This window comes from Hibiscus syriacus, unplaced genomic scaffold (assembly GCF_006381635.1).
Source record: "Hibiscus syriacus cultivar Baekdansim isolate YM2019G1 unplaced genomic scaffold, ASM638163v2 tig00111398_pilon, whole genome shotgun sequence".
NCBI classification, from domain to species: domain Eukaryota; kingdom Viridiplantae; phylum Streptophyta; class Magnoliopsida; order Malvales; family Malvaceae; genus Hibiscus; species Hibiscus syriacus.
The window spans coordinates 2,971,451-2,990,848 of NW_024063081.1; the positions used below are offsets into that span (position 1 = coordinate 2,971,451).

The 19,398-nt window shown below is 35.2% G+C and overlaps 2 protein-coding genes across 4 annotated transcripts; one reads left to right on the plus strand and one right to left on the minus strand.

Annotated features, from left to right (window-relative positions):
* The first annotated feature begins 1,770 nt into the window (after positions 1-1,770).
* LOC120161229 (sister chromatid cohesion 1 protein 4-like) lies at positions 1,771-12,027 on the plus strand. Of its 2 annotated transcripts, XM_039171493.1 has the most exons (16): positions 1,771-2,316; positions 2,350-2,573; positions 3,463-3,724; positions 3,838-3,935; positions 4,033-4,079; positions 5,799-5,848; positions 6,088-6,169; positions 6,297-7,182; positions 7,318-7,677; positions 7,762-7,897; positions 8,361-8,497; positions 9,114-10,099; positions 10,461-10,494; positions 10,791-10,899; positions 11,059-11,188; positions 11,667-12,027. In XM_039171493.1, exons 2-16 carry the CDS (start codon positions 2,450-2,452, stop codon positions 11,763-11,765), a joined length of 3,540 nt encoding a protein of 1,179 aa, XP_039027424.1. In that variant the 5' UTR covers positions 1,771-2,316; positions 2,350-2,449; the 3' UTR covers positions 11,766-12,027. The 2 variants fall into 2 exon arrangements, with proteins under 2 accessions (XP_039027424.1, XP_039027425.1); XM_039171494.1 differs by lacking the exon at positions 1,771-2,316 and having other exon boundaries at positions 2,323-2,573; positions 7,318-7,674.
* A 1,516-nt stretch (positions 12,028-13,543) lies between these two features.
* LOC120161013 (chromatin assembly factor 1 subunit FAS1-like) lies at positions 13,544-18,179 on the minus strand. 2 transcript variants are annotated; one of them, XM_039171320.1, is made up of 12 exons: positions 17,641-18,179; positions 17,458-17,557; positions 16,956-17,103; positions 16,756-16,879; positions 16,205-16,566; positions 15,823-16,113; positions 15,343-15,424; positions 15,149-15,274; positions 14,635-15,033; positions 14,361-14,498; positions 13,828-13,875; positions 13,544-13,750 (listed from the first exon to the last, which is right to left on the minus strand). In XM_039171320.1, exons 1-12 carry the CDS (start codon positions 18,124-18,126, stop codon positions 13,595-13,597), a joined length of 2,460 nt encoding a protein of 819 aa, XP_039027251.1. In that variant the 5' UTR covers positions 18,127-18,179; the 3' UTR covers positions 13,544-13,594. The 2 variants fall into 2 exon arrangements, with proteins under 2 accessions (XP_039027251.1, XP_039027252.1); XM_039171321.1 differs by having other exon boundaries at positions 13,547-13,746; positions 13,830-13,875.
* Between the last annotated feature and the right edge of the window lie 1,219 nt (positions 18,180-19,398).

Below are 19,398 nucleotides of genomic sequence, written 5' to 3' on the forward strand. Positions count from 1 at the left end.
TTTAGGTCGAATAACCTACTACTTGCACGCCTTCCCCTTGAACTAGAAGGCATATCGACATTGAGATCGAAAAAGCTCGCAGTCGAATGCCTCCCCCTGGAGCTTGAAGTTATCGTGTCAAATGGAAACTGCACAGATGGTTGCGTCGATGACATCTCCATATAGTCAAAGAAATTTGCAGATGAATGCCTTCCCCTTGAACTGGACGCGGTGTTGCCATACGGATTATTCGTTGACCCACCTCAGTACATATCGTAAGGAGTTGCGGATGAATGTCTCCCCATTATGGCATTAAAATCATTACACATTACTGTAGTCGGACTGTCAACTTGATCAACTTGTTTAGCTAGCCCATAGTGGAAGCTTAATGATTGACCCCAAACAGTATGCACTTGAACAAAATATGCATACATCTCAATATCGGCGTCTAAATAATTACTTTGAGCTTCAACCATCATTTCAACATCATCATTGTTTGAAAGTTCGAACGCTGTATAAGTTAATGGCAATAATGATGTTGGAAATCTGTACTGCAACGACGACATTCTTCTACTACTTTCAACATGAATTTCCTCGAAATCTTCGTTATCAGCTCCTCAAGAGTTATGTTTCTCTTGAATGATATTTTAACACGCTCATTTGATACGGAAACAACTCCGGTTTCATCTTCTCGAATTTCACCATTATAATAAACAATAGCTGAAAGTCGCGCCATTCTTTGAGTTTAAAAGTGCGACAATATTATATCTGCAAAAAAATAACTGAAACAAACCTGATTAAATAAATAATATATGAACGAAAATATAACACAATAAAATTTTTAAACATCAACGTAAATAATTTAAATAATATAATTTTATATTATTACCTGCACCGTAAAACTATTTCGACGTATGCTCCCACTTTCCAATTTTACAAACACAAAAATTAATTGAAAATAATTAGTATAATATTTTTTTCAAATAATCATAATAAACAATAAGTATAATAAAAAAATTATAACAAAATTACCTTATAACGAAAAATCTCACGAACTTCTAAATCAAATATGAGAAAATTGTCATAATTATTGACTCGTTGACGGAATTGTTGTATTAATTCATAAGTTGAGAGGAGAGATGTGATGAGATGTAAGGAACTTAACCGGGGGAGAAAGGTATTTATAGCCGAGAAAAATTGCTATAATTATACAAGACGCGGTACCTGCACTGCGCCTTATATAATTATATCAGTTAAAGGTATGACGCGTCCCCTGCCCTGCGCTATACCCCTACGTGGCGTAAGGCGCGTCCCAGAGGCCGCGTGTATTCCATGTCAGCATATAACGCGGTGCAGGGGCACGCCTTACCTCACGTGGCACCAAATCAACATATAACGCGATGCAGGGGCACACTTTACTGCAAAGGGTGTTAGATCAAGAAATATAGTCTGACCGATATTAGATCGGTAAATATACCGATCAACGTGATTTTTCGGAAAAAACGCCTTATGTTTGTTTTTCTCATTTTTATTTCTTAATATTAAATTATTTTTAGAGCTCTTATGATGTTAATGTCCATAATAGTTGTTGTAAATTATGATTAGAAAATGTTTACATTAATTGCAAAATTGAAATATTCATATTTAAACCTTTTAATCTATGGGTTAACCTCCATAAAATTTTACTGTAATTTAAATAATTGAGATAATAAATACTGGTTGACCAATGAGAACAACTGTATGATAAGCTGATTACGAAGTGTACACAGCAAAAAAAGAAAAAGAAAAAAAACAGTATTTTTATCCATAATACAAAATTCAAAAGAGCGCTCGTCTTTCTCTTACACACGACACGAATCGATTCAAGTATCTCTCTTTGAGTTTATGTCATGCCTGTCCGATCTGACTAGCTAGTCTAACTCGTTCTCTCTCCAATTCCTCCCAACTCAGTTGTTCAGCTGATGTTTTCCCACTAAACGCAATCATTCCGTCGAAGGCTAGGGTTTAGATAACGAAGTTCAGTTGGAATTTCTTTATTGGATTCTTAAAGTTTGGTATTTTGAAGTTCTACCGAGTGGCCGCCCTTTGAATTAAGCCGGAATGGTATCGCTTTTCTGGATTACGGAGTTTTGGGAAGGTTTCAAAGGTTGTCTGGTGGATGGGGATTAATTAGGGTTTCTTTTTTTATTAATTATTTGGGATATTTTAAACTTAATCTGTTTATTTCCATACCTGAAGTGGAAAATTTTAAGGGCTCTACGAGAATTAGAAATTTAGGGTTTCTCTCGTGAGCTATGCGAGATTGTTGAATTTTGTAGTGAAAATTTAAAATTGTTTGTTGAATTTTGTAGTGAAAATTTAAAATTGTAGTTTTAATAGGATAAGAATTTGTAGGCTTTAATAATTGTTTTTTTTTTACATTTAGAAGTCGGGAATTTGTATGAAAAAATAGGATTATATTGGGAGAGAAATGTTTTATTCACAGTTTATATTGGCGAAGAAAGGTCCCTTGGGGACAATATGGATAGCAGCACATCTGGAGAGGAAGCTCCGAAAGAATCAGGTGGCTGATACCGATATTGGTGTCTCTGTTGGTTAGTACTTTTTAGTTTCCTTTTATTCTTTAGCTTGATATCTCTTAATTTAAATTTGAAATATTTCTATATCTTTTGACTTGTATTAATTTGTTCATTTCCCCTTCATGATGCAATATCTAAATCTTATTATGTTTAGTTCGCTCTAGAATGTTTTGGATATAGTTTTATGTCTGTTGAGTACTTCTAACCGCTTCATGAAATTAGAACAGTTTCAACTCATATATTACGAAAAGTGGTATTTTAGATTTGAAAATCATATATGCCAGATTAGTTTGAAAATCAGCATGCTTGGTAGCATGGTCATACTATTAAACCTGGCAGTCAATTTAGTAAAACATGCATACTCCAGAAGTTATGGGGCAATATGCATATAGTTTTCTCCTCGACTCATGAAACAGAAAATATGTTTCCTTAGTTCCATTTGAAATTTTATTACGGGATTATTTTTAGAAGCTCATAGAATCTTTTTTCGCTCATTCTTAGTGATGCATGAACTAATCTTCTTTAAGTCCTTTTTGCTTCTTCCCCTTTTGGGCGTATTTGGTGGGTTCCTGGGATTTCTATTGGTTTCTTTGGAAACCTATGTTCATGTAGGAGTAATTTTCCTCTGGAACATGGTAACTACTATTAATAGCATATTCTTGAAATGTGGTTTACTTGGTTACTCAGTGGAGGAATTTTTCTTTGTGCTTGTTCAGCCCATTTTTTGATTTTGTCACTTATACATATCTCTGCAGTAATAAAATTAGATAAAGGATATGATTGTTATTTTTCACATTCTATTATCTAATTTTATGTTCATGAGCAACCTTTTGGCAGAGGATAAGTTGCCTAGGCTCTTCTAACTTTTTGGTTGCCTTTTGTTGTTTATATGGCCTTTGAGCAGACTCTATTCTGTTTCCTGATGTACCGATCGCACTGCGATTGTCCAGTCATCTTCTTCTTGGAGTAGTGAGGATATATTCTCGAAAGGTAAATTACCTTTTTGATGATTGTAGAGAAGCCTTGCTTAAGATAAAGCAGGCATTTCGCTCCACTGCAGTTGACTTACCACCGGAAGAATCAACTGCGCCTTACCATTCAATCACTTTGCCCGAGACTTTTGATCTTGATGACTTTGAGCTGCCTGACAATGAGATTTTTCAGGGGTTAGTTTCTGATATTTTAAACTTTTAGATTGCCTTTCTTGTTGTATGTGTTGCTTTGGTACTATGAGCTACACATAGCATCGTATGTTGATTAAACATAATTTTCTTGGCAGTAATTACGTTGATCATCACGTTAGCTCAAGAGAGCAGATTACACTTCAAGATACCATGGGTGATGTGGTTTACTCTACATCACAATTTGGATTGGATGGTTAGTGCATGCTTTTAACTGTGGCAATGCTAGTTTTAGCTACATCTGCTTAGCAAAATTTAGTAAGTCTAAAATTCTGCATTTCAAATACTTACAGAGCGGTTTGGTGATGGTGACATTTCTCAGATTGGTTTGCTTGATGAGGTAATGTTGTCATTCTCGTGTCATTGATATTTGGTGATTGCTTTGGAATTGGTTTCTAATCAGCAGGAGGCTTAGTGGTGTAGGATCTGGAAATTAAGAAAGGATGATTATATAGCAAGCAAGATTTTCTTATTTTTGGGCCTACATGGATGTGAAAATATGATTTGTTTTGAATATTTTGATGGTTGCTTTAGGATAGGAGGATTTAAGCTTAAAGTGTGACAAAAATGATCAAATTGATTTGGATGTTGTTAGCATCTGTGAATTGTACCAATGAACGGTATTCAGGTTTAGAATTGAAATATGATGTTAAGATAGTTAGGGTTTGATTGATGATTTAGGAATAAGAAGATGATGAAGTCACGAAGACTGTGCAGCAATATTTACTACACTTGTGTACTGGTTGCTTGTTTCCTTATACAAGAAAACATACTCATAATAGCTATTGAAATTTTCATAAACTGCCCTCCATTTAATAGTAGAAATCATATTCATATATCTGTATACGTTCTGCTTTTTGGAAGGAGGCAAGATCCAAGATAGGAACTATAAAAAATTGCTCTAGGAAGTATAATAAGCTAAGCTAATAAGATAACATGATCCTACAACTTAAAATTAAGAACTTCAACCCAAAATCAGCAAAGATGAAAATTTTGAATAGCGTTGACACTCTAACCCTAACTGGCTATCACTATAAAGGAAGGTTATCACTCTATACACTGAAGTTGGAATTAAAACACCACAAGTGAGTTTAGAATGTCGCGACATGTCCGTTTAATAATTTTCTTAATTATACCATAATTGAATATGTAACAACCCTCCAACCTTACCTGTGAGGTTAACAAACGTCACCACTAGTTTATAGGTGATTTAAGACTACCAATTGTATATTAATTAATATTTTACTTTTTCCCCCTTAATATAAATGCAATTTTTTTCATGATTTAGTGTCTATTGTTGAATACCTTGTCAAATTTTCCACATTTTTAGCTAATTTACTTGCTCTTTGGATACTTTTATGGTCTTCATATTGGACAAAAGGAAGGCTTCATACGTGTTTAAACTTTAAAGCTTTCTGGCCAAGACAGAAAAACTGTCTAACACAGCGAAGATTTAGGGGTCATACCTACAAAAACAAGATGAAAAATAAAACAAACAAACTAGGAAAAGATATCTATAATAAAATGAGTATGCTTGTTGCAAAATAACCGTGATCATGTTGGAGTTGGTTGTTACCTGTTAGGGATGGACAGCATTTATACAATGCTCTAATAAGGAAGAATGGTAAAAGGAGCAAATGCTTTTATTTGAAGTAACAGTGGTGGGAAAACAGCTGATGCAATAATATTGTCAGAGCAGTGGCATTAATGTGTATTCTTACTTTAAGTGGAACTGTATCTAGCCTTTCAGGGATGGGTTTGTGGGAATGAAGTGGGTCATTCACTGAAGCTATTTCATAGGTGGTTTGAACATTAAAACTGCAATCACTTGGTTCTTAAAGTTGAAAACATTCTACCTGGCATTTTCTGGTCTATAGAACCTTTGTATTGTTGAATGAATGGTTTCATAGGCCCTTCAAAGTTTGATATCTTTGGGGTTATGGTATTAAACTTGTCTTCTTGATGAGATGACTGACCGTTTTTCACTTTTTATTTGTGCTCTTTTCCTATTATGTCAACAATCTCCTGAAATTTCTTGTCTTGGATTAATCTTGAGCAGGAGCTCGTCTTAGATCAGGTTGCAGTGCCGGGATCTGTTGAAGTTTCAGAGTAAGCCTTATCTGTGTGTGTGTGTGTGTATATACCCGATCATGTTGTTTATAAAATGTTCAAACTCCTGTATTTCCCCTTTAATCTTTTTTGAATAGTGTAATCGTTTGACTCCCTCATGGGTAAGTTGCTAAACACTGCCAATAGTTAAGTCATTTTTAATTTCACTGGGTAATTTATGCAACCATTAGCATAATATTGAGTTTTCTGGCTCACCTTACTTGTTTCTCTCATTTCAGGTATGATCAAGGGTCAGATATACCACAAAAACAAGACCCAAGTAATTTAGAAGCTGTGCCAATGGATTGCAGTGGGGATCAGGTTTTTTTAGTTCAACTCAACAGACATCTCAATTTCCTTCTAATTTGATTTTATGATGTAGAAAATTATATATTCTACTGATTTTTTGGCATCTTGCCGTTGATTAATACGTTCTGCTTGCTGTTAGGTTGAAGGTCTAGCTGCAAATTCTGGATTTGTGGAGAACGATAAGGATGTGGATACTCCTGGCTTAGAGGAAGTGCCTTCCTTGTCTGTTGTTCACAAGGCATTGGCTGATCTCGTGGAATCAGAAAACCACATTCTAACAGAAATTAAGTGTGTTGAAAATGCTTCTAATAAATCAAAATTTCTCAATGGGGATAATGGTCCAATGGATCAGTCTTTGCACAATGATATAAATCGTGATGCTATAATCAATGTGCCTCCTGAAAATGGTTGGCACATTAGTGACATGGAGAAAGAGCAAACTAAACCACAAGGAAATTCTGTTCATGATGCCTCATCTCTGGAGTGCACATCTGCTGTTGGTACTATTAGAGGATCTGACGGTTTAGATAAGGTGAAAGATATGGATAATGGTGCTGTGCACTCTATGGATAAAACTGACGGGGAATATGCAGAATCTCCTAGCTGCTCCAATGTCACCTTTGATTTGGAGGACACTTCTCGAAGAACATGTTCAAGTAGCATCTATGTTAGCACATCAGATGGTTGTTTGGAGAATGGTAAAGCCTCACACAAATCTGAATTTGGCAATTGTGCTCAAACCACTGACAATTTAGAAGAGCTATGCTCACCTGCCAAAGCAATAGCTTCAGATCCTTCCTGTCCATTGGAGTCACCCAGTAGACCAACAGTTATTGATGGTGAAGCTCAAGCTTGTCAGGAACGAGATGATTCTGAAAATTTAAAAAATCCCATTGTTGACAAAGACCTCTCATCTCTTCGAGGTCTTGGAAGTGATAGTTTAGCTGCTGCAGAGGAAAACTTGGTGGATTTGTCTGGAAGGGAGGAGGAAGTTCGTGCTCCTACAGCTTCCATTGAGGTGCAAGGTTTGTTTTACTAGTTTTATGAATGTAGTCTTGTATAGATTCCTCCCCCCCCCCCCCCCAATTTTACATATGACACCATCTTTTCTTAGGATGCTTTCATGTTATATTGTTCCTGATTAACTGCCATCTTTGCAGTTGAAGCCTGCCAAACTCAGATGTCAGAACCTGGTCTATGTGATGATCAGTTGGAAAATTCAAATAATTGTGCTACATCTGATTTGTCTGCACCTGAAAAGTTACTCTCTGCACCGGAAGGACCTCTTGATAAACCAAGTGATTTGCTGGGAAACTCTACCCCTGACAAAGAAGTACTAGCAGAGAATGATGAAATTGATGCTGGAACCAAACTCATTTCTGGAAAAAAACGAAGTATAACTGAAAGTACATTAACTATAGAGAGTATAAACTCAGTTGAATCATTTGGAAGGCTTGGATCGAGGAGAACTGCAGATTCAGTTCCTGATGATGATGACTTGTTGTCTTCAATTCTAGGTAGCAGCATTTTTAACTCTAAAAAATATTATAGCATGGATTGTTGTTCTTTATAATGTATTGTTGTGAATGATATAATTTTTTCAGTTGGAAGATCTTCCGTTTTCAAGATGAAACCAACTCCTTTTGAAGTTGCATCAATGAAATGTGCACGATCTGCACCAAGATCTCGTGTCACCAAGAGAAAAGTGCTTATGGACGATACTATGGTCTTACATGGCGAGTATGTTTCAATGTGTTTCTAGTGCTCCTTACACTTTTTTAGATCTCACTAACTTATGTTTATCACCGGTTCTTTTCTCTAATGTATTTGAAATTTGATCATCACCATTATTCCTCTTGCATGGTCAATATAAAATTTCATCTTATTTGAGCTCTCTACTGTCATGAGTCATAAATCAAATTTTGTTTACGAAATTCATGCACTTGGAAGTTTCTGTACTTTCATGTTTATCTTCCATCAATGTGTATTCCTTCTATGAAGCATCTTTCTGATTTCTTATGTAGTCGACAAGTTTTACAATAGTGGCTTTTGTTGACAGTATTGAATTCTTGATTACTTGCTGAGTGTAGAATATGGCAATATATTTGCAGTATGACATGCATTTTTTTTATTTTTTAAATTATCTATTTTTAATTCTGATTAATGTACTTAAGTACTGATTTGGCTTTTTTTCCCTATCAAGTACAATACGGCAGCAGTTGGTAAATACAGAAGATATACGTCGTATACGCAAGAAAGCACCTTGCACTCACCCGGAAATTTCATTGATTCAGAGAAAATTCTTGCAAGATGAAATCTTTAGTGAACCTATATTTACCGGTGAGAGCAAAGCGCTGAAAATTCATTGTATCTTGTGCTTTTGTTACGTCGAGTAGGAAAGAAGAACTTCAACTTTTCAGTTATTACAATGGGCCTGAAAGTCCATGATATGCTTTGGGGTTGTAAAATACAGGTAGAAAAAGAGGGAGAATGATGTGATGCATAAACCACATCTAATATGCTACTACCAAAAGAGGAAAATGTATGGATACAACTCAAAATATATCTCCTTCGGGCCCTGATCAAATTGGATTTGCTTTCATTGAGCAAAGTTATAGTTATTCTCAATGTGTGTCTAATCTTGGGCATCCTCAGGCCTTAGTGAGGACAAGATCCTATTTCTACATATGTTTTATCTATTACCTTGTATGCTGTTGCCTCATTTCTGTGGACATAATAATTATTTTTTAAATGTGGAGTTCTGTTTTGTGGTACTGATGTCAAATGTCAAGTTCTAGAATGGTATGGATGACAAGATTTATCTGTGATCTATCTCAATATATGTGCACCTATGTCTTGATTCTTGAAATTATTCTTCCTCTGCTAGTGGAGGACTTTCTAACAGATTGTAACTTTAGTACTTTATAAGTTTGCTTATTGATGGTGTGCCTTTCAGGTATCTCGGTTTACTTGGCATCTTTGCACAGTGAATCCTATGATCTAAGCAGTATCAGGATTTCTGAAGTTGAGGAAAATCATGCATCATCTGAACTAGCTAAGAATTCAGAGTGTTCTGTTAAACTAAATATTGCTGAAGGTGGAACTGAAGGAAGCTATGTGCCTGTAATTCTTGGAAATGATGAGCAAGCACGATCTTCTGGCATTCTTAATGCTCAGCAGGATAGCTATGCTGTTGATGATGTACCTCAACTTCTGCAACATGAACCTTTAGGTGGGATCATTGAAATGGAAATTGATGTAGCTAATATTGAAGCTGCTAATGCAGCAAGTCATTCTGTTTTGAATGAGTTCCGGGTATCATCCCCTACTGATCTTGTTACTGGAGATACTAGTAACATGACAGCTGGGGAGATAACCAACACCATGGCTGGTTCCATGTTAAACAATGTAACATGCCTTCTACCTGATCAAAATATGAGCACTCAACCTGGAGAGGATGCTTCTGAATTGGATGTGAGAAATGACAAAGTATCTCCTCCTACTGAAGTTTTAGAACATGATGTTGAAGGTATCATTGCAACTGAGACAAAGGCAACTGATGAGTTATTGTTAGAGGAAAGTAAAACCAATAATTCAGTTGAGGTTAGTATGGCAAACTACCCTGCACCTGTTGGAAATGGAACTGATTTTCTTGCAACTATACAAACTGGTGAGTCTGTGAATGACGCTCAAAATGCATATGAAACTGGACATGGCAAGGCTGTTGTAGCAGATGAGGTTCAAGTAGTGGATGCACTCTTGGATCATGATGACAAAGACACTATCTGTAAGAATAGCGAAGAATGTAAACTAGATTCTACATATTCAGAAAAGGTTGATACGGCTCTGAAAAATGCTTCATTACTTGATGGAGAAACACCAACCTTTCAGAAAGTTGATGCAGTCAATGAGGAAATGATCTCTCTTGCAGATAATCGAGCTGTAAGTTTTTTAACGCATGTAAAACCTTCTGTCGATCTGAAAATATTAAAATGCTATGAGTTTTTTCCTACTTGGTGGTGATAGATATCCTTGTATGGATTTAATTAATGCTCTAACGTTATAGCAGAAAGCCAACAGTAATTGAGATGGTGTACATACATGCATTATGCATCAATATGGTAGACATTTGAGAGTTCTCATAACATTTTCATTTCTCAACTTTATATTTCATTTTTTGCTGATGTGCTTTCTTTACATTAATTTATTATACTCCCATGAAAATTATTTCTGCTTTGGCCTTTCGTATTTTATTTTAGGCATTAAGAATCCTCTAAATGACTATTTGACCCTGTGGTTGCAGGAACATGAGGATGTTGCAGTTGCAAATGATACAGGTTTGATCTTTTTTCTTTCTGTTTTGCTTCTACTTTTGAGTCTTTCACTGTTGATGGGTATTTTGTAAATTATATTTATTTATTTATTTGGACATGACTTAAGAGCTTTTGACTGAATGGGTTATACTTCAGATGTAAAATTTTCATTTAATCTGTGAGCTCTAGGTAGAGTGGACCATAGTTAGAACCATAGGATAATGTTAATATTTATTAAAAACATGTCTTTTGTATGCCTTAATCAATCTTGATACTGCTATTGGGTTGCTAAATATTTATTTTCTTATCTTTCCTTCCAGAATTTCTGAATGTAGATGCTGATGAGCTAGGTGATGATGATGAAGATGACATGTCATGTGGTGATGAAGGTCGTCTTCTTGAAAATAGTGGATGGTCTTCTCGTACCAGGTTTGCAAGCTCCATGTAGTCGGTTGTTTTACAGTTGTTTACTTTTTCCCTTTAGTTTCAACATTAATTTAGAATTATTTGTCGAATTGTTTCTTGTAGCTGAATAACTGAAATGAGGCTAGCTCACATATTGATGTTTGGTCATACCTTTTCTTTCAGGGCTGTTGCCAAGTATCTCCAGAATTTATTTGAGGATGAAGCTGTAAATGGACATAAGGCACTTTCAATGGACGGTCTATTGGGTCGTAAAACAAGAAAAGAAGCATCGAGAATGTTCTTTGAAACACTGGTATGTACACTAAACTTAACTGTATAGTAACTTTTAAAGTGCGTAACACTCACCTACTCTTTAATGAAGGAATATTTGCATCCAAGAGTAGTCTAGCATACTAAACCTTGCATGTAAATTAAAGTAGACAACTTCAATTTATCTCCCTTTTCGTATTTGACGAGGCATACTTGATTTCAGAAAATGAGAAGACATGGGCATATAAAGAAATCCCATCATTGTAAGGCTGTCCTGTATACGAGTACACAACTTTTGCACTAGTACTAATACTTGAAGGATATTCTGACATTATTGTGAAACAAAATCAATCAATAATTAAATATTAATGAATCAGATAATAAGATTGAATCTTAAAAAGAGTTGAAAGTAGGAAGCAAGAATGTTTTCATGATCTGATCATGTGATCTTTGATGCTATGGTGCGGAAGAATGTAAACTTGTCTTCTTCGTTTCTTGATGTTCGGTTCACCAACTTGCAGGTTCTTAAGACAAGAGATTACATCCATGTAGAACAGGTGAAACCCTTTGACAACATCTGTATAAAGCCTCGAGTGAAGCTCATGAAATCGAGTTTCTGATCCCTTTCATAGGAAAGTTGTTTTAGAGAAGTGTTGTATTGTCGTTCTAGCTCTGATGCTCAGGCTCTCCACGTGGTTATTTATTTTGTTTCAAAATGTTTTTTTTCTTTCTAATACTTGGTTGTTTAGGTTAGCTTAACTGTTGGGGCTAAGGGATAGCACATGTCCTAATGTTGAGTGTATGCAGGTGGATAATAATTTGTATGTATATATAATGTGTAAAAATATATCTCAATTTTCTGTTGAAGATGCTATTTTTTTTACTTCAGTTTGCCCATTTCAATGATATTCTAATCATTTGCAGATTAAATAAAAGGATTTTTACTGTTTTTGAGTCCGAATTATGAACATTGATCGTTTGAGTTGAGCCGATTAAGTGACCAATTATGTTGTAAGCTTATTTTACTGTCAGAATCTGTCATAAACTAGTGTCTTGAAATTTATAATCATGTAAGTTTTTTATTATTACTTTGAAGGACATTATGTAATTGGATTTGAGCGTAATTGAGTATACTGAAATTGAATTTTAATTAGATTTAGGTGCAATTGGTTATATTGGAGTTTAATTTGGTTATATAATTTAGTGTATTTATGCAGTTGTGACGTGATTGGATAATCGTCGTAATTTATAAATTTTATTGAACTAAAAGTAATAAAAGATACACTATTTAATTATTAGGGGAACGATGAGAATTGATGTAATTATGCATTAGGAAAAACAATGGATATGAGTGGCATGACCATTCTAGACATTTGAGTTATAAAACTGGAAGAAAGAAGTACAAGAGTAAGTCGCAAAACGGTTGCAAGGGAAAAAAAGGAAAAAGGCAAAGCAAGTAGTAAGTAAAGATAATGAAGATCATAATTATCATGTGGCATTTACCTTAAAGATGAAAACATAAGTGGTCACTATCTCTAACCTTCATAGTGACGGTGATGAAAAATCAGTACATAATGAAAATGATATTTACAAGACGTATCAAACTATGTATGCTAAATGGATCGAGATATGATGATATGTAAGATAAAAGGATATGAAACATTTATTTATCAAAATGATATTAAAAAAATTAATTCTTGAAATGACACTCATTTTTGTCACATAAAATGAAGGCATACTTACGTAACAATGCCTTTTTTTTAAAAAAAAGAAAAAATATTTGTTTAAGTGGTAGGTACCGAATGACATCAACATTGGTTCTGAGCTTGTCACATAAACAAAGAAAAGAACCTTTCAAAATACAGTTATATAGACACATCTTATGTGAGAAAAGTGAATGTCATTTTAGAAATTAAAGATTTTCAGTACCATTTTAATAAATAAATATTAAAAATTATATTATTTTAATAATTTAGCCAAATTAGGTTAAACTTGTAAATAAACTGGGAAGCTGTAAAAGGAAGCTTTTGCCAACAAAGTGAATACTCTACAATAGAAGAAAGAATAGTTAGTGCTCTTTTCAAGCATGACATTGTTGTTGAATATACTCGAAGTCATAGCTCATGCGGAAGACATCCTGCCTCATTCCCTTGAACGAAACTGAATGGAAACTAAATTCATTTTATTTGAATTCATGCAATTTAATCACAATTTATTAATTCAAAATTCACATATAATTTTAAAATGTAACGATTTTTCTATAATTAAAAGAGTGTGTTACTTAGACGAGTTCTATAGGGGTGGCTATCCTGTAACTGTATATTACACCATCAAAAACTTGGCAGTACACAAGTAACAACCACCACCCCCTTCTTCATTCTTAACAAAATGTTACAAAATAACTCGCAGTTTGCACCCATAGCTAGTTGTGAGGCAGAACGGGGAAATTTTATGCATGGTTGAAGGTACAACCCTGTTGCTCCTGAGCAGCAGAGCCTGGTTTCAGAGGTGAGGTTTCAATGGTAATGCTCTTATCAGCAGGAAGCAAGCACCTTTTCGAGAAAAATGTGGCTATACTTTTGGTATGTCCACCACCCCTCTCTGTTAGTCAGGTCCGGAGAAATTGTTTGAAAGAAAATTTAACAATTAAACTAGTTGAGACAAATCAGATAAGACACAAATACCTGGTGAAATCGGCATGCCAAGCTTCACTAAGATTTCTTTCTTCACCTGCAAAGGAAACATCATTCCATGTAAGTAGAAAAATTTGCCTAGACCTCTCAAGGCTCAAGGCGAGCTGACATTGCCATTTAAAGACCATTTTGGTTGATTCAATAAGCTATGAGCAGTGTGATATGTATACACAATGCCATAATCATCAGCATTATTTGACATTTCATGTTAAAAAGGAAATTAACATCCAAAAGGAAATTAACTGAAAGATATGACCAAAAGGGAACATCCAGCTTAACTAATTCATTCGTGGAAATGACTTCATAGTATCAAATCATTGATTTTACTCCCTAGTCTATCACATCCAATCTTCTTTGTATTAGAGGTTAACAACTACTTAAAACCAAGCATGGTATTATAGAATTCTCAAAAGGAGGTGCAGTTTCATGTCCATCCATCCATATGAACACCAAAAATAAAATAAAAAATAAACAAAGATTCCACCAGCAGAAAGCCAGATCTTAAAAAAAAGAGTAGCAAACCTGCCAACGATTATCAGAGAAATTGGAAATTTCTCGCACTTTATCTTTTAACTGAGACTTCGGTATTTTAGGAAACTTCTCCTGCAAAGACTCTAACAACCTTCTGATACCATGGGAGCATGACTGGATTGTAGATACCTAAAACCAGCAAGATCATCATAACCACAACAGTTTAGTAAGCTCCATCATAAGATCAACTCACAGCTGCTATCATTCTCAAATATGATAAGCAATTGACAGTTTACATTAAACGCTGGTTAGAATTGCAACTTACAATAAGAGGCAAATCTGAGTCCAGAATTAAGGCTGGTGTTGCACCAGCCTTCCCACTTGTACAAGCTTCTTGATTGTCATGTTCCATGCTATCCATAGATATCTCTACAGATGGGCCAAAAGGATATGCCTGCATGCTCAGAGCATGCAAGCATGTCTGCTCCAACTTAGGAGTACCATTAAGATCTTCAGCCATTAGAAGTGACGCCTTTTCATGCAGTAAATTCAATATAATCAATGGTTGATTTTTTCGAAGTGCATGCTCAGTTAAATTGTTAAGATACTTCTGTTGCCGAAGCAATGCACCAAACTCCTCATTTTGCCCATCTTGCTCACTAATATTGGAAGTTTGGGTCTCCACAACTGGAACATCAGATTCCATCCTGTCAACTTCTACACCCTGCATATAAGCCTCAAATAAGCACTTTGATCCTGTGGTTTTTTCATAATGGCATGTCATTCTTTTTATTCAGAAGCCAGTAACAAGGTAGAATAACTTCCAAATCAGTTTTTACCTCATTATCCGATAGATATCCATCTGGTACAAAAAATCCATCTTCACTTTCATCCTCATCATCTGCTTTAGAACATCCTTCCTCTTCATCTTTATCGCAATCTGAGAGGCTTTCACCAGGCTCCTCCTATTAAATGAAAATGTCATTTCCAGGTCTACATCTAATATTCAGTCAGAATAACAAATTTACAATACCTCCTCCCATTCTTCATCACTATCCACATCATAGTCTAAATCTGGATCCTTCCTCCATGGGCATCGTGGTCCCACAACATTACTGAAGATACACACAAGTTATCAATGTAATTAAGAAATTGGAAAAAAAGTGACACCAACACAATGTCACAGAGAACACTAACTAAATGACATCAAATAACATTTTTTCCCAATCATTATCACCACTGCCTGTTAATATTATTTCATTTATTATTAAGTTAACCAAGCTATAAAAATTCCAATCTTAACCCAGAAGGAAACACAAGTAATAAATATAAAACCATTCATTCCGGTTATATATTTGTTCAAATAAAATGCTTAGCCAATTTCACGCATAATGATATAATAATGAATTCTTTTATGTTTAACATTGAACCTTTCAACTATATACTAATTTTCTAGGCTGAATATAGTTTAATTTAGAATAACATGAAGCAAAAGCAAGAAATAGGAGCCTACCTTTTCTTAGGCCAAATACCATAAAATGCAGGTCTGTTGCTTTTATCAAACTGCAACAACTGCTTCCTTACACAGCACTTCTTAACATCATGAACAGAAACATCAGCATCCTGTTCTTCCCAGCCATCTGCAAGCCTTTCAACACTCGAGTCATCATGGGATAACTCTTTATTGGAAGTTAACTTGAGTTCCTTAAACAATTCTCTCTTCGGTTTCATACGCATCCCCCAACACTGTTTTTGGTTCGAACGAAGGGAATAACCTAAGTGACGCCAAGAAGATAAATGCAACCTGAGAAGTAAAATAGTAAAAAGTTTACTTGAAATAAAATAGAACCAGAGCCTGTATAATTGTACAAGTCAAAGAAAACAAAGAAACCCACTTGCGAAGTTCATCGGTATTAGCTTCTTCTTTAGATGAAAGAGCCCTGTCCATGGAGGGGGTAATTGTTTCAGGCACAATTTCATTTTTTGGGGTGGATGGAGAATATATGGTCGGCTTAGTCATTTCTTCAATCTGACATGGTGATGTTTTACATTTTTTGAGGAAGCGTTCCATAACTGAAGCTTGCTTTTGTATTGAAAGTTTCCTTTTAAGTTCAGCCTCTTCCTTCTCAAGTCGTCGTCGTTCTCTCTCAGCTTCTTCTTGCTGTTTTTCCAGCTGCTTCCTCATCTCAGCCTCCTCTCTTTCACGACGCTTTTCATCCTTTTCTGCTTCATTCTGCAAGCGCTTTTTCACCTTTTCCTGAAACAAATTACATTCATGAAAATCTAAGAAGTAAAAAGAATTATAACTGCAAATAGCATACCCAACAGAAGCACTATCCTGGGAATAATTCAGATTTACACATTCCAATAGCACAGCCAATGCTAAAGATACAAATATTTGATAATAATCAGTTTCACACATGTAACTTCGAAATTTTGCACATACATTTTGCAACTTTTCCTTCTGAAGTTCGCGGTCCACTTTCTTCTTCTCCTTCTCAATTTCCCTTTTAGTTCTCTCCAGTTGCTTTATTAACAATTGTTCTTCTCGCTTAGCCTCTTTCTCAGCCCTATGACAACAGAAAATACTTTACTGTGAAGAAAATAATTCAAACACAAAATCTGTAGAACTGTATAAATACATACATCTCAGCACCAGTCTTCTGCAGCATGTTACTCATTAACAAGCGAATGTCCACCTCACTTAATACTTTGGCTAGCTTTTCTGATGCTTTCACGAAATCACGCTTGTAGCTATTATCATTCTCCTGCTTTTGCAACAGAGATAGCATTTCTGAAATGAAACACAAATGTCATTAACTACTTGAAGCATAAACTTAAGGCATTGCAATTGAGAAAATATTGGCGAAATAATTAAACATATATGTATATCAATTAAACAACATATTCCTCAGTTAAAAGCAAATTACATGATGGACCCCCGGAAATTTTCTATGATAATCTTATTTCACACCCTAAAGTTTTAAAATTTTACACCCCCTAAATTTCTAATTTCGCACATGCAAGCAGGGATGGGCCCCTTAAATCATGCGTTCATCCCTTCATGCAAGTATGAAAGGAAGATGGCCATCAGGGTAATCCAAGAGAATCAAATACCAAAGTAATCAGAGAAATTACTTCTTCTTACCAGAAACAGCAGTGATCCTCTCATTAATCTTCCTCCTACAAGTACGCCGAGCTTTAATTGCGACTCTCTCAGCTTTTGGTATCAACTTTGCATCTCTTATCTATAACATGTATGTAAATACGCGTGTTAATAAGTTAAATACAAAAGGAAAAGTGAAAAAAAAATCGGAAAGAAAAAAAATACCTCCCAACACCAAAGAGAAGAGTGAGAATCATCCTCCAAAACATCAGCATCTTCATTACCCAATCCATATTTCACTCTCTGCCCAACAAATAACACGGCGCTTTTCACCGCAGCCGAACTCACATTTACCATTCTGTCCTTGACCTTCTCATGAATCGCCTCCACCAATTTTGACAGCGGCAAGTCGCTCTCCTCCATCAGAACCGCCACCACTGAATTTAAAGCACAACCGGAGTGGACCGATCCCATGTCGTGCCCCATTCCGAAACCCGATTTCCGCTCCATCGTCTCTCTGTAACACTCAAAAAGTCCCTCCATCTCAAGCTCTAATCCCTTGATCTGGGCCTCTTTTTGATCATCGCCCAGAGTCTCCGAAACCCATGACGCCCTCTTTCGCTTCTGGCCCTTCTTGTGTTGATCTTGGCCGTCCGTTTTGAGAGCTTTCGGATCATGAACCACGTCGATAATCGGCGCTGAAGTCGCCATTGTAACCCAAACACACCAAATCCTAATCTAGAAAAAGGAATATGAAACTCGGTTCCCGCTCCGTTTTTTCTGAAGAAAGAAAATAGTGACGATCACTGGTAAGAGGGAAAAAATCTATAAATATTAAATGTTTTTTCTACATCGATTTTCCAGCCAATGAAATTTTGGCGCGTTAATATTTGGGGTGGGCGGTCACAAGCATCATTAATTTGAAACGGTGAAAATACCATACAGATCCCTCTAATACAATGATCGATTTGAAATTAATCTTTTATGATTAAATGAAATCAATTTAATTAAATATAAATCATATTTTATGTATGAAATTTTATGAAAATTATGATTTATATATAAATAAAAATTCAATATTAAAAGAAACAATATCAATCTTTTTAAATGTTTATTTTATTTTATTTTTAACTAGTATAAAAATTAAATATAATATGAAAAGGATTAATTTAAATCAATCCGTATATTAGAGGGATTTCAAAAGTAGTTTCACCTATAAAAAGTAAAAAGGGGTCTCCTCTTCGCTTAAACAAAATTCTCTGCCCATGCTTTTTGCAAAAATGTAGGGGCCCGTTTTGTAAGTTCGAGAAGGTATTTTGGTAAAAATGGTGAAAATTGAAATCATCGGTAGAGAAATTGTAATGATGGTAGATTAAGCGGTTTAACTTTGCTATGTAAAATATATAATAAAATTTAGGGTAAACTACATGTTTAGTATTTAAATCATCAGTTTTATTCTGTTTTAATACCTAAACTTTCATTTTTTAAAGTCATATATAATGTCAAGTTATTGTTTCATTTTAGTATTCTGTTGATAAAAATTTAACATACAGGCCGACATGGCATCTCTGGTGGACGGATGACCAATCTAAACGATGGACCACGAGAGAATGACGAGTTAACCAACATAAGCTAGTTTCAAGCTCATCGGGCAGTGGACCATGGAGATCGGAGGATGAAGAAATTGAATAGTACATTATCGATTTAGGGAGATTGAGGCATTTATCGGTGAAACAGATGCCGAAATAGTCTCCAGGAGGTTAAAAAGGTGCGAGCTTTAAAGTTTAGGCTTCATCGGCTGACGGATGCAACGACGACGACTGTAGATGTGGTAGTCTGCGAGCTCGTCCATATATTTTTAACCGTAAGATACTAAAATGAAACAAAAACAAAATATTAGGCACGATTTTGAAGAAAAACAAATTAAGCACTAAAATATATAAAAACTAATAGTTTAGGTACTAAATGCTTAATTTATCCTAA

Bases quoted from the DNA above. Each gene is read 5' to 3' on its own strand.
- LOC120161229 (XM_039171493.1), top strand. From the start codon at position 2,450: ATGTTTTATTCACAGTTTATATTGGCGAAGAAAGGTCCCTTGGGGACA. The intron at 8,498-9,113 runs GTGAGAGCAAAG...TGTGCCTTTCAG, and splicing joins TAGTGAACCTATATTTACCG to GTATCTCGGTTTACTTGGCA. The intron at 10,495-10,790 runs GTTTGATCTTTT...CTTTCCTTCCAG, and splicing joins TGCAGTTGCAAATGATACAG to AATTTCTGAATGTAGATGCT.
- LOC120161013 (XM_039171320.1), bottom strand. From the start codon at position 18,126: ATGGCGACTTCAGCGCCGATTATCGACGTGGTTCATGATCCGAAAGCT. The intron at 16,880-16,955 runs GTATGTATTTAT...CTGTTGTCATAG, and splicing joins CAGAAGACTGGTGCTGAGAT to GGCTGAGAAAGAGGCTAAGC. The intron at 14,499-14,634 runs GTAAGTTGCAAT...TGCTGGTTTTAG, and splicing joins ACTCAGATTTGCCTCTTATT to GTATCTACAATCCAGTCATG.